At 41.5% G+C, this 14,459-nt stretch overlaps 1 protein-coding gene across 5 annotated transcripts in view; it reads right to left on the bottom strand.

Annotated features, from left to right (window-relative positions):
- Window positions 1–14,459, bottom strand: part of Arnt (aryl hydrocarbon receptor nuclear translocator) — a 65,205-nt gene that overhangs the window by 45,854 nt on the left and 4,892 nt on the right. For 4 of the 5 annotated variants that reach the window (XM_038311864.1, XM_038311865.1, XM_038311868.1 and 1 more), the window contains exon 2: window positions 3,132–3,243. In XM_038311864.1, coding sequence (XP_038167792.1) covers window positions 3,132–3,243 — 112 coding nt within the window. Of the gene's footprint in view, window positions 1–3,131; window positions 3,244–14,459 lie in introns of those variants that run through there. The other variant, XM_038311869.1, reaches the window with a different exon arrangement.

Here is a 14,459-nt window from a genome sequence, read left to right as displayed (position 1 = left end):
GGTGATACAAAACTGTAGTCCTAGCATTCAGGGGATGATCATGAGTTCCATACCTGGGGTATACAAGATCTTATTTCAAAAACAAAAACAAAAGCAGGTTAGCAGCTGTGGAAACTACCTCGTTAGTAGAGTACTGGTCCAATAATTCACAAGGCTTTGTGTTTGAGCCCCAACACCACTCCCCACCACACACACAAATTTTGTAGCAATAAGTGGGTAAAACAGTACTCACTGTCCCAGGTGCTTCTAAAAGAACTTTGTTTCATTTACTTATTTAAACATTTAGTATTTTTGTGTTTGAGAGTATGATGTATATGTGGGAACCACACTCACATAGAAGTCAGGGGACAACTTGGTGGAGGTGGTTTTCTCTTTCTACCTTTACATGGGTTCTGGGGACCAAGCAAAGGTAACTGGCCTCAAAGGCAAGCGTCTTCAACCACTGAGCGACCTCATTGGCCCAATAGCAGCAGGTCTGTGCTCACCATCTTTATGCCTGGGCAATGCGTAAGCGTGCATGGGCAGCCTGTGCATGGTGGTTCTCCAGTTGTTCCTATCCTGGGCAGTCCTAGATGCTTGTGTTATTGTCACACCCAAGGTTCACTGTGGACCTTGGGTAGTTCTATCCTACATATCAGATATTCCCATTACAATTTAAAACAGTAGCAAAATTAGAATTATGAAGTAGCAACGAAATAATTTTATGGTTGGGAGTCACCACCATATGAGGAACTGTATTAAAGGGTCAAAACATTAGGGAGGGTGAGAATTACTGCCCCAAAGCAACCTTCTTTCAAAAACTGTTCTGAATCTTTTCCATCCAAAATTAGTTTTTATATGCTTAAAAAAAAAAAAAGCCAGATGGTGGTAGCATATGCTTTAATCCCAGCGGGAGGCAGAGGCAGTGGGTTCAAGGCCAGCCTGGTTTATAAGAGCTAATTCTAGGAAGAGACTCCAAAACTATAGAAAACCCTCTCTTGAAAAAAACCAAAACGAACTTTTTCCTGTTGTGTATTTTTAGTTAATTTTCTTTGTTTTCAGTTTTGTTTTGAGACAGAGTATCACTATGTAATCCAGGGTGGCCTCATATTCTCAATCCTCCTGAGTAGAGTACTAGAATTTCAGGTATGAGACACCATACCTCACTTATTTTTGCCATAATCTATCTTGCATGATATCTATCTATCTATCTATCTATCTATCTATCTATCTATCTATCTATCTATCTATCTATCTACCTACCTACCTACCTACCTACCTATCTGCGGTTCAGAGTTGTAATGAAGGCAGCTCAAGACAAGTATCTCATATACTTGTAAATTTTTGCTCCTTAGAACAGTGGCTGAATATGTTCGAGATGGCATGTCTCAGGAGGATTCTAGTTGTCACACAAAGAGATAGGCTGCACGTGGATGACATTAAGAAACATCTCCATCTACAGAAGAAAGTAAACTACAAGATACAGCAACCGTGCTTGAAATAACTATGTTATGAGAATGAATGATGGCAGATATCCAAAGATAGTCCTGTTTAGAGACGTGCACAGGATAAGGCGAAGAGGAAAACCTCCAAAATGCTGGATAGACAGCATAAAGGAAGACTGTGGAAGCTTGGATATGACAAGAACACACGCATCTAGGACTGTCCAGGATAGGAACAACTGGAGAACCACCATAAACAGGTTGTCCATGCACGCTTAAACATTTGAATCTAGTACTTAATAAATACTTTTGGGGGCTAGAGAGATGGCTCAGAGGTTAAGAGCATTGCCTGCTTTTCCAGAGGTTCTGAGTTCAATTCCCAGCAATCACTTGGTGGCTCACAACCATCTGTAATGAGATCTGGTGCCCTTTTCTGGCCTGCAGGTACACATACAGACAGAACACTGTACACATAATAGGTAGGTAGAAAGGTAGATAGTCTTTAAAATAAACAAATAAATAAATACTTTGGGACCTTAAATGGACTGTGCTTTTCAAGCCAAAAGAAAAAAGTATCAATAACTTAGAAAATGATTTAAAAATGCAAACACAAGAACTTAAAGAAAGCCAACAGTTTTCTTTTTTGGAGAGGTGTGGGATTGTTTAAGACAAGGTTTCTTTGTGTAACCTTAGCTGTTCTGGAACTCTTTCTGTAGTTCAAGCTGTCCTGGAACTCACAAAGATCTGCCTGTCTCTGCCTCCCAAGTGCGGGGAGTAAAGGCACCACCACCTAGCCTTCAGAGGGTTTTTTGTTTGGCTTGGGGTTTTGTTTTTGGTGTATGTGTGGGTTTTTGTTGTTTTTTTTTTTTTGATATTTTGTTTGCTTGTTTTCTGCTTTGCTTCTTTTAGCCTGCTTATCAATAAAGACACATTGAAAGAGAAGCTTTCAAAGTTCAGAAACCATAGGGCAGTGGTGGTACACATTTTTGATCCCAGTATTCTAGATGCAGAAGCAGGTGGATCTGAGTTCAAGGCCAGCCTGGTCTACAGAGTGAGTTCCAGGACAGCCAGGGCTACACAGAGAAACCTTGTCTAGAAAAACAAAACGAAACAAAAAGATACATCAACGGAAAAATTCTTTTAACCTGATTAGAAATTTTCATGTGGGCCAGGTGGTGGTGGCATATGCTTTAATCCCAGCACTTGGGAGGCACAGTCAGGTGGATCTTCGTGAGTTTGAGTCCAGCCTGGTCTACAAAGCAAGTTCCAGGACAGTTAGGACTATTACAAAGAGAAACCCTGTCTTGAAAAATAAAAATAAAAAATAAAAAAGAAGAAAGAAAGAAATTTTCTTGTGAGATATAGGTAAGTAGTGTAGTAACTGGAGTCAATACTACATGTGAAACACTTGGTTCTCTGAACGAGGTAAGATGAGAGCAAAGTGACGGGCAACAGGCACAACACATTCATCTTTTTCTCCGCAGCTATGCTGTATTTCTACTCAAATTATATATAGACTTTTAAAAAAGAAATTTACATAAGATAGCAAGCCTATATAAGGAAAAATCCGGGACTAAGAATTAGTTATGTGACAGCAATGTAATGAGGAACCAATTAAAGTAAGCTCAGGAACAGACAAGTAAAAGCAGAGACTAATTCAATCAAGTTGATTTCACAAGAGAGACACTGAGGATATATATTCAAACTCACCCTGATCGTCGCTTAATAGCCCTCTGTACAACAGCTCCTCCACCCTGAATCCCAGGCCCAGGGTTTCCAGAAGCAATGGTGGGACCCAGCGATGGTACATCTGATGTCATTTCTGTTAGGAAAGAAAATCATCATCAGTATCCTCAACAATCAATGTCATGACGCCGGCTAAAAACAATACTTTCACCAGGGGTCATCACACAGTTAAACAGGTAAAGGTACGTACTGCTAATTCCGATGACTTTAATTCAATACTTAGCACCCACATAGTGGTAGAAAAAGACAACTGACTCATAAAGTGGCCTCTGACCTCAACACATGCACTGTGATATCCCACAGTCATACACACAAATAAATAAATATAACTTAAAAGTTAAAAAAAAAAAAGAAGAAATGCTCAGGCCAGGCCTGGTGGGAAACATCTGTGATCCCAAGTACTTGGAAGGCTAGAGAAAGGAAAATCAAGAGTTCCAAGTCAGCCGGACAGTGGTGGCTCACGTCTTTTATCCCAGCACTGAAAAGACAGGCAGATCTCTGAGTTTGAGGCCAGCCTGGTCTACAGAGTGAGCTCCAGCACAGCCAGAACTGTTACAAAGAGAACCAACCCTGTCTCGAAAAACCAAAAAGAGTTCAAAGTCATCTTCCCATACAAAGTAAATTTGGGTCTAAGTTTTGCAAGCATACATGGTAAAATTCTTTGGTAGGCAACTAAAAAAAACATTTGAAACAAATGTTTAAAAAAAAAACAGCCATTAGAAAATAAAGCCACAGGATACGAAAAAACAAAAGCTGGAAACTTTGGAATAAAAGCTCTAAGTGGGCTAGGTATGGTGGTTCATCCTATAATGCTTGCACTTGAGAGGCAGAGGCAAAGACTGAATGCTGAAGGTCAACCTGTGCTGATACATCGTTTGAGGCAGCATGGACTAACTTCACAGTAAGACTGTCTCAAGTGTGGACGAGAGGGGAGGAAGTAGGAAGTGTATTATGTGTATAGATACATGCACAATTCAAATAAAAATGTCCTATGGTCTTAGCAATAGATAGTGGACATCAGTGAAAATGAGTCAGAGCTATAGAAAACAAAGCAAAACAACTATCTGAACTGAGAGAAAACAGGTTGAGGGCAAAAACAAACAGAAGAGAAACTACCAGAACTTCAGATATCAGGCGCTACAGCAGAAAGAGTTAACGTTTTGTCATAGGAGTCATGAAAAAGAGATGAAAAAGAAAACAAGGCTAAGAAATTTGTGGAAAATTCTTAATTTTGACAACAAGTATAAACCTTCATAATAAAGAAGTTGCAAAAACTCTAAAAATAAAAGATTCAAAGAAACCCATTCTATCACACATCATAATTAAACTTGTGAAACGTCAGAACAGACTTGAGTCTAGAAAGATGGCTCGATGGGCAAGGCAGCAGCCTGCAAAGAGCCTGACCAGGAGCGACCTGATCACCTGAGCTGGATACACACGTGGAAGGACGACACTGACTCAGGCAAGTTGTCCTTGGTCTCTATATACTTGCCTGCGTGCACACACACGCATGCTCTGTGAAAAACAAACAAAATTTTTAAATGACCCAATGGTAGGAGCTTCAAAATTAGTCCAAAACTAGCCTTGGGATTTAGAGAGAAATATAACTCGGGAAAGTATTTATCACTGGTAATTTGAATGTAACTGGCCCCCATAAACCCACAGGGAGTGGCACTATTTGGAGGTGTGGCTTTGTTGGAGTGGGTATGGACTTGTTGGAGAAAGTGTATCACTGTGAGGGCGGATTTTGAGGTTTCTTATACTCAGGATATTGCCCAGTGTCTCAATCAACTTCCTGTTGCCTACAAGATGTATGATTCTCAGCTACCTCTCCAGGACCACATCTGCCTACATGTTGCCATGCCGCCACCATGATGATAATGGACTTAACCTCTGAAACTGTAAGCAAGCCACACAAATCAAATGTTTTCCTTATAAGAGTTGCAATGGCCATGGTGTCTCTTCACAGCAATAAAAATCCTAATACAACCACAGAAGCATATGGACCTGAGTTCAGATACCCAACACTGACGTAAAAGCTGAGAGGTAAAGACACGTAGACAAGCTAGTCACCCAGTGCAGTTTACTTGGTAAGCTCCAGGCCAATGAGAGCCTGTCTCAAACAACAAAGTGGACTCCTAAGGAATAACACTTGAGGTTGCCCACTGATTTATGTGTACACAAACACGTAAGAACTCAAATTTTAAAATCATTTTTAAAGGTAAATTGACATCATTCAAAGTTGTTATTTTATTCCTTCCTGGTCCAAAGCAACAATACTAGACAGTAAACTAACAACACTAAATGCAGCTAGTTATTATTCTTTCTAGTCTAAGGCAAATTCTGAGTCCTAGGCCACCTAGAGCAACTCTTGACTGAGCACAAAACTAACCCAAATAATACTAATATTTCCATCCAAATGTAGAGCTTCTTGTCTGTAATTGCAGCACTCAGGATGATCACAAATACCAGACTACCTTGGACTACATAGTGAGTTCTAGGCCAGTTTGAGCTACAGTGTGAGACTGTCACAAATATATAAATAAATAAATAAATTTGTACCCAAAGCCCTCCTGGCCCAGAGAGGAGGACGTGCCAGGCTCTGAATGTCCCATTTCTCTGGTGTGTCCCCCTGTCCTCCAAGGTGTCCTTTTTCCTCTTGCTCTACTTAAGGATATGACGTTTTCCTCTTTGTCTTCTTCCTCCTGGTATGCTGAGATCTCTAGCTTGCCTGCCCTGTTCTTCCCTTCTGACTCTAATTAACTACCCCTTCTAAATGCATGTTTTCTAAAGATTTACTCTAAATTGGAGGGGAAATATGTGCACATGTGAGTGCAGTTGCCTGCTGATGCCAAAAGAGGGTGCTGGATGCGCTGCAGTTGAAGACTCACAGTTGTGAGTCACTGGATATGAGCACCTGAAACCAAGCTCTGCTCTTATGCAAGAGCAATACATGCTCTTAACCACGGAGACATCTCTAGCCTCTTGAGTCTTTTAGGCAGGAGTCCTCACAAAAGGGATCCACACTTTGTCACATGGGGCTGGGTGTGTGGCTCAGCCAGTAGAGTGCTAGTCTAGCATACTGGCGGCCTTGGGTGTAGTACTGATGTATTCCTATAATTCCAGCACTCAAGAGGCTGGAAGGTCAAAGTCATCCTCAGTTACATGAGTCCCTGCTCAAAAAAAGAAACATCATGCACACATTAATCAAAGGAAAGTAAGACCTCAATAGACTCAGAGGCTATGCCGGATGACTTCATGTCAAACTGACACAAACCAGAGTCACTGGGAAGAGGGAACCTCAACTGAAAAAAAATGCATCCACTAGGTGGGCATGTGGGCAAGCCTACGCATTTTCTTAACTAGTGATTGATATGGAAGGGTCCAGCCCACTGCAGGCAATGATGGGCAGGTGGCCCTGGATGCTATAAGAAAGCAGGCTGAGCAAGCCATGGGAGAGCAGAACTTACTGGTTTATGCTTGAGTTCCTGCCTTGACTCCCTGCAGTAATGGACTGTGATGTGGACGTAGCAGAAGTCTAAGTTGAAATACTTTCCTCCCCAAGTCATTCTGGTCACAGATGGTGTTTTTATCAAAGCACCAGAAACCCTAATTAACACACAGTTATTATTGCAATGGCTGATGATGGGCTCTTGCTTTAACTAAAAGTAGAAAATGTCCAGCTAGAAACTCCACCTCAGCCTCACTCCTCCCCATTCCAAATCCTCCCCTCTCAGGGAGAAAGAACGCCAAAAGTCCAGGCTCTTCCCTCAAAGTTCAAGACCACACGTACAGGGTCTTTAATCACCCAAGAGCACTTGGCCCAATAAACCTGGTTTGTTTGTTTTTTAAATTAGGCTTTACTGTATTGGCAGAGAAACCTACTTTCTGGGTACCCCAAAACAAAACAAAACTATCAGTTAGAACGTCTGGCATCTCTGCCTTCATGTTTCTCTGTCTCCTTCACTTTTGCTATGGACACAGAGCTAGGTCACAGTCTTTAATCTGTCCTCTTGAGTCATCTTGGATTCCAGCAAAAACAAGATAAATTTCTTTATGATAAAGAACTGGAACTATCCCTAAGCTGACACAGGGTAGACTACCCATAAATGAGAGCAATTACCTGTGATGAAGAGGCTACAGCCAGAATCAACTATCTTGTAGGAGCCACATTGATCCTGCCCAGAAAATTTTAATTTGACCACCTGGCAATGTGACCAGAACTGCTCAACCTCTTGCTTACTGTTCTAACTGTTCTATTTAAACCTAAAGCTCTTATCAGTGTAGTGAAAAAGACTTAGGGGGTCAGTGGACCTTTTTATCTGTTCTCTCTCCCAAAGTGGCCAAATAAGTATATCTGCATCTTCATCATTGTTTGTCAACTGATTGGTGTACTGTGAAAGGTGACTGAGCCTGGCCAGCTAACACTAAGAGAGCCCAAGCTTCTGTCCTAAAAGTTTTGGTTACAGGAAAGGCTATATTACAAATAAATCTGATATAACAGCAAATAAAAATTTATATACATCTACACCTCAGGATATTACACAGTGAAAATCCACCAGCAATAACACAGAAATGCACATAAACTAAATAAGACTGGGCAAAATGTGTTGTAAAATCTGACACAAATAAAAGGGAAAAAAATTTTATCTGGAGCTTTGTACATTCCTCTCTTAACAACTGAAAGAGTAACTGGAAAATCCGCAAAGAAATGGAAGGCAACATCACTAACTAGAAGCTCAACCAAATGCTAGTAAAGCAAGCACTGCTCTTTTTTTTTTTATTGCTTTATAAATAATACCATTCAAAATTTCCACTTCCTCCCCTCCTCCCATTTCCCTCCCGTTCCCCCACTCACCCTCTACCCTCCCCCTCCAGTCCTAAGAGAGGGCAGGGTACCCTGCCCCATGGGAAGTCCAAGGCCCTCCCCACTCCATCCAGGCCTAATAAGGTGTGCATCCAAACAGACTAGGATCCCCAAAATCCAGTCCATGCAGTAGAGACAAATCCCAGTGCCATTGTCATTGGCTGCTCAGAGAAGCACTGCTCTCTCAGCCATTCTCCTCTAGCATCATGCTGCTGGCTCACAACCACAATTACCTCCAGCTCCAGAGGACCCCACATCCTTGCCTGGTCTCCAGGGACACTGCACTCAAAAGCTCATACACTGATATACACAAACACACAAAACAGAAATATAGTATGGAGCTGACAAGGTGGCTCGGAGAGTAAAAGTAGCAGTTATGCAAATCTGACAGAAGTTCCACCTCTAGAACCCACAATAAGAGAGAAATGACTCCCGAAAGCTGTACTCTGTATATGCCAATACAGAGAGAGACAGAGACAGAGACAGAGAAAAAGTATAATCATAGTAAATAATTAAAGTTGGGCCCTGGTGACAAATGCAATTTCAGAGAAGAAAACAAACAAACAAACAAAAAACAGATATAAGCCACCAATATACCCAGCCTAGAAACCACCTGGTGGTTTGAGGGAGAGTGGGGTTTTCACATTCTGGGGATTAAACTCAGGATCCTGTGCCAGACAAGCAAGGGCTCCACTAACTGAGCTGTATCCTTGGCCTATTATTATTATTGTTGTTGTTGTTATTATTATTATTATTTTAAGACAGGACCTCACCCTAGCCATGGCTGACTTGGAATTCATGTAGCTCAGCTAGGTGCTTGCCTGGGATGCATGACGCTCCGGGCTTGAGCCCAATAAACCTGGAGTGATGACACATAACTCTACTGCACCACTATGGAGGTACAGGCAAGGCCATCCAGATGTCAACATTACATTATTAGCTTCATAATAAGATGAAGGTCAACCTGGTATTTGAAAATCTGTCTCAAGGAAAACTTACTTTGGTCATGTGACTATAGTGAAAATGAGAAGGAAAAATAGAAAAGTTAAAAGATGACGTAAAAATGTAAATTTTTTAAATATGTAACTTATTTGGGAAGTAAAAGAGACTTCATGATATAGACAGTAAGAACTGCAGAGATGGCCCATGGGTTAAGAGAACTACTGGCTGTTCTTCCAAAGGACCCAGGTTCAATTCCCAGAACCCACATGGCAGCTCACAAGCATTTGTATCTCCAGTTCCAAGAAACCTAATGCCCTCCTCTTTTTACCTATGAAGGCTTCTAAACCCATGTGGTATATACTTAGGCACATAGATATACACCAAACAAATAAATATTTTAAAAATAATACAGTGAGCAAATGACAAAATAGTAAAGTAGAGCCTGGCACACAGAGAAAATTAATAAATGCTTAATATGTTCATTTCTTTCCTTAGGTTTGTTTCCTTATTGTAAAATAAAAAGGGTTACCTTTGTTTTTATTTTTTTCTTTTGTTTTTTAAACAGGATTTCTTTGCGTACCCTTGGACAAGCTGTTTAGACCAGGATGGCTTCAAACTCACAGATATACACCTGCCTCTGCCTCCCTAGTACTGAGGTTAAAGGCGTGTACCACCACTGCCCAGCTTGTTTCTGTTTTGAGACAGGGTTTCACTGTATAGTTTCATCTGGCCTAGGACTCACAGATCTTTGGAGGCACTGAAGCCCTCTCAGAGATAGGGATGTCTTATTCACAATGTGCTTTAGTCACTGATGGCTACTTACTGAAGCTATCGTGGAAAATAAGACAGCATTCCTAAAAATAGATGGATCCAGTCAGGCCTATATAAAACCTAATACTGAGGAAGTTGAGGCAGCCTCATGTAGCCCAGATTAGCTGAGACTGGCCATGTCCTCCTCCCTGATTCTCCCTTGTTCATCTCCTCAGCACTGGGGAGACTAAGGCACACAGCTAGACCCTGTCAAAAGAGCAAATCGAGGAAGTCAACCAGAAGATTATACAAGCATGGTTTACCACCTAAGGGTGAGGGACTGGTGAGGTCTCCCTGCACTTTCAGAGGGGCGTGAAAGACATTCTTTTACCATTACGACATCTGAATGAAATAGTTCAACAGCTGGAAAACACTACTTAGCACTAACGTGAATGTTTTTCAAGTGTTTTTTTTATAATATTGTAACATCAGAGAACTTTTCTGTTTTGTGTTTAAAAGACTTTTTTTTTAAATGTGTATTTAAAGTGTTCTGCCTGCATGTATGTATGCAATACATGCATACCTGGTGCCCAGGAGGCCAAGGGGGCAACAGATCCACTGGGATTACAGTTGTGGATGGTACCATGTGGGTGCTGGGAACCAAACCTGAGTCCTCTGAAAAACCAATCAGTGCTCTTAATGGCAAAGCCACTCTCCAGCTCCCTGTTTTTTGCTGATGCAAGGTCTCATGTAGCTCAGTCTGGTCTGAAAATCACTAAGTGCTGAGGCTGGCCTTGAAATCCTAATCTCCCTTGCCCCAGCTTCCCCAGAGATGAGATCACAGGTATGTACCACTGTGACCAGTTGAGCATATTATTCTTATCCCTTGATAAACTATTTGAGTGAGGAGAAAGACTCAGTAGTGGTTTGAAAGAAAATGGCCCCCATAGGCAGTAGGGAAATGTGGCCTTGTTGGAGTAGGGTGGTCTTATTGGAGGAAGTGTCACTATATAGGTGGACTTTGAGGTCTCATATGTGCTCAAGCCAAACCGAGTGTTTCAGTTCACTTCCTGTTGCCTTTGGATCAAGATGTAATAAGGATTCTCAGCTCTAGCACCATGTCTGCCTGCTGCCCTGTTTTCTGCCATGACAGTGATGGACTGAACCTCTGAACTGTAAGCCAGTCATAATTAAATTTTCCTTTATCAGAGCTGCTGTGGTCATGGTGTCTCAACAGAAACCCTAACTAAGACAGACTCTAATGCTAAAGAGCTGAGCTGAAACTGGGCCCGGTAGCAGACCTAGTGGCACATGCTTTTAATGCCATCACTCAGGAAGCAGACACAGGCAAACCTCTGTACTGAAATGAATCTGATTCATATATCCAGTTCCAAACAAGCCAGGACTGCATAGCAAACAAACAAAAAACCTAAACAAAGAGATTCCTACTTCAAAATGACAAGAATGCATAAATTCTCACAGCTAGGCATGGTAGTGCATGCTTTTAACACCAGAACTTAGGAGGGAGAGGCAAGCAGATCACTCCCAGTTATAGGCCAACCTGATCTACAAGTGAGTTCCAGGACAGCTAGCTCAACTAAAGAGATGCTGCCACAAATAAAAAAAAAAATAGAACAGAACAGAAGAGTCTCTACTATTTTTGTTGTTCTGGCTTTTGAGACTGGTTCTCTCTATGATGTCCTAGCTGTCCTGAAGTAGACTAGACAGACCATGAACTCACAGAGATCCACCTGCTTCTGCCTCCCAAGTGCTGGGTTTAAAGATGTGTCCATCATGCCCAGACATTATGTCTCTACATCTTAATTTCTAAGAAAATGAGAAGATTAAAAAAACAAACAAACAAACAAAACAAAACTGGTACAAGTCTAGTGCATAAAATATACCAGCTGAGGTTCTTTTTCAGAACTGCTATCCACTGAGTATGTAGTTCAATTGGCAGAGTGCTTGTTAAGCATGCACCAAGCCATAGGCTCCATCCCTAGCACAGCAGAAACCAAGCATGGTTGTGCCTTTACAGATGACAGCAGCAGGATGAGAAAATCAAGGTCATCTTCAGTAACACAGGGAGATTCAGGCTATCCTGAACTAAATGGGAGACCTGCCTCAAAAAAAAAAAAAGTTTTTATATTTTAACTGATGAGTTACTAAAATGATTCATTACTTAAAAAAAGAAAAAGAAAAAGAAGAAAAGAGATTTTGGGAGCTGGAGAGATGGCTCAGTAGTTAAGACCACAACTTGCTCTTACAGAGGACCTAAGTCCAGTTCCCAGAACCCACATTAAATGGCTCACAACTGCCTGTAATTGCAAACTGCAGGTCCAGTGTCCAGGGGCACCAGCATTGACATGCACAACCTAACACAGGCACACAGTAACTGTGTTCTTTTGAATGAGAATGGTCCCCATAGGCTCATATATTTGAATGCCTGGTCTTCCAGTGGAACTGCCATGCTTCCCACCACAATGGTCATGGACTCATCCTCTGAAAATGTAATTGCAAAATTCCAATAAATTGACTGTTTTGTAAGTTGCCCTGGTCATAGTGTCTCTTCACGGCCAGAGAAAAGTAACTAAGATACCAACGTACATAATTTAATTCAAATAATGTTTTTAAAAATAGAGGGGTTGGAGAGATGGCTCAGCAGTTAGGAGCACTGGCTGCTCTTCCAGAGGACCTGGGTTCAATTTCCAGCACCTACATGGCAGCTCACAGCTGTTTGTAACTCCAGTTCTAGGGGATCTGACACCATCACACAGACATATATACATGCAGGAAAAACACCAACACACATAGAATAAAAATAAATAAATCATTAAAGAAATGCCCAGGTTCAGGAAGAAATTCTGCCTCAAAGGAATAAGACAGTCACAGAGGTGAACACCAATGCTTCCTGTCCATGTGTGAGCACTTATACCTGTGCATACACTATACAGATACCTCCTCGACCACATACACACCAAAAAAGAAAGTCGACAGTGCCCAAGGAAGGAACTCACCTCTGGCCTGCACATGTATTTGTGCACACATATATTCAAGCACACACATAAGGGAACCAGATGTGATTGCTCACACCTGTAATGCTAACATTTAAAAGTCGAGGCAGAAAGCTCACTGCAAGTTCCAAACTAGCCTGAGCTATAGCGTGAGAACATGTTTAAATATTAAAAGAAAAAAATTCATTCATTTAACTTAACTAATAAAAGGCTGGGAGCTAAGATTGGGTAGCCGAAGAGATGGTTCAGCTAAGAGTGCTTATTGTTCTTGTAGAGGACCCAGGTTTAGTTCCCAGCCACCCACATGGCAGCTCACAGCTACCTGTAACTCTAGGTCCATACTATCTGACTCCCTCTTTGACTGACTTGGGCTCCTGCGTGCATGTGGTGTGTGTATACAGATACTCAAGCACATACAGATACAATAAAGGTTTTTAAAAAGAAAATGTCTGTAAGCTGGGTGTGCTGACATGCTCCTTTAATCCCAGCTGTCTGTGAGCTCGAGACCAGACTGGTCTACAAATCAAGTTCCAGGATAGCCAGGGCTGTAATACAGAGAAACCCTGTTCTGAAAAACAAACACAAAAAATCAACAAAAAACAATGGTATAAGGATGCAGTTTAAGGTCTGTCACAAGAACATGGGTTCAAACCCCAGTGGGACCCAAAAGGAGGGGGAAAAAATCTTGACATCTAAATTTCACACTGCCTGATTTTTTCCCATATATCTGAAAAAAAAGTAAATAAAGGTACCAAGTAAAACTTCTGATGCTTTTAAAGCTCTAATTTATATAGATAAATGTTATACTTATCCTTTTTTATCTTGGCCTTGCAAGGTGGCTCAACAATTAAAAGCACTGGCAGTTACTGCAGAGGACCTAGGTTTGATTCCAGCACTGTCATGGTGGCTCACAACCACCTATAACTCCATCTGGTGCCCTCATCCATCTCTGTGGACACTGCATGTATGTATTGTACTTACATGCAAGCAAAACACTCATACACATAAAATTTTTAAATAAATAAATAACTCTTGGGGGGAAGCAGCATTTGCTACAAAAGCCTGAGAATCCAAGTTCAACCTCAGGGACCCACAGGCTGGAAGGAGAGAACTGACTCTTACAAGTTATCCTCTTGTATATCTGCTAGTTATATACATCCCTAATGGTCACAAATATAAATAAATGCGTGCTTTTACATTTTTTCCTAGGCTGGTGCGGTGCTGTATACCTGCAGTTCCAGCACCTGGGACATAGAAACAGGATTGAACTCCTGGTCACTCTCATCTACAAAGCAAAGCTCCAGATCAGCCTGAGCTACATAAGACTTTGGATCAAAAAAAAAAAAAAATACAATGGGTTGGAGTGGAGGTGCTGAGGGATAAAGCATTTGTGGCCAAGTATGAAGACCTAGTTCAAATCTCCAGAATCCATGTATAATCTGTTACAGTAGTGTATATCTGTAACCAGTGTCCCTACTGTAAGGTGGAAACAGACAAGAGCATCCCTGAAAGCTACAGTTAGTCTGCTCTACACAACAGTAAACAATAAAGAGACCCTGTCTCAAACAAGGCGGAAGGTGAGGAAACTGGAGACTGTCCTTTGACCTCTAAGCACACACTGTGGCAAGCACAGGCCTGTTTGCTCATTCGTGCACGCGCATACACACAGACTAGGAATATTAACTCAGTGTTAGAGACTTGCATAGCATGCGAGGGGCC

The sequence above is a fragment of the Arvicola amphibius genome, chromosome 14 (genome assembly GCF_903992535.2).
Source record: "Arvicola amphibius chromosome 14, mArvAmp1.2, whole genome shotgun sequence".
NCBI lineage: Eukaryota > Metazoa > Chordata > Mammalia > Rodentia > Cricetidae > Arvicola > Arvicola amphibius.
The sequence above is the reverse complement of the archived record's forward strand: the minus strand, read 5'-3'. Positions and strand labels throughout refer to the sequence as shown.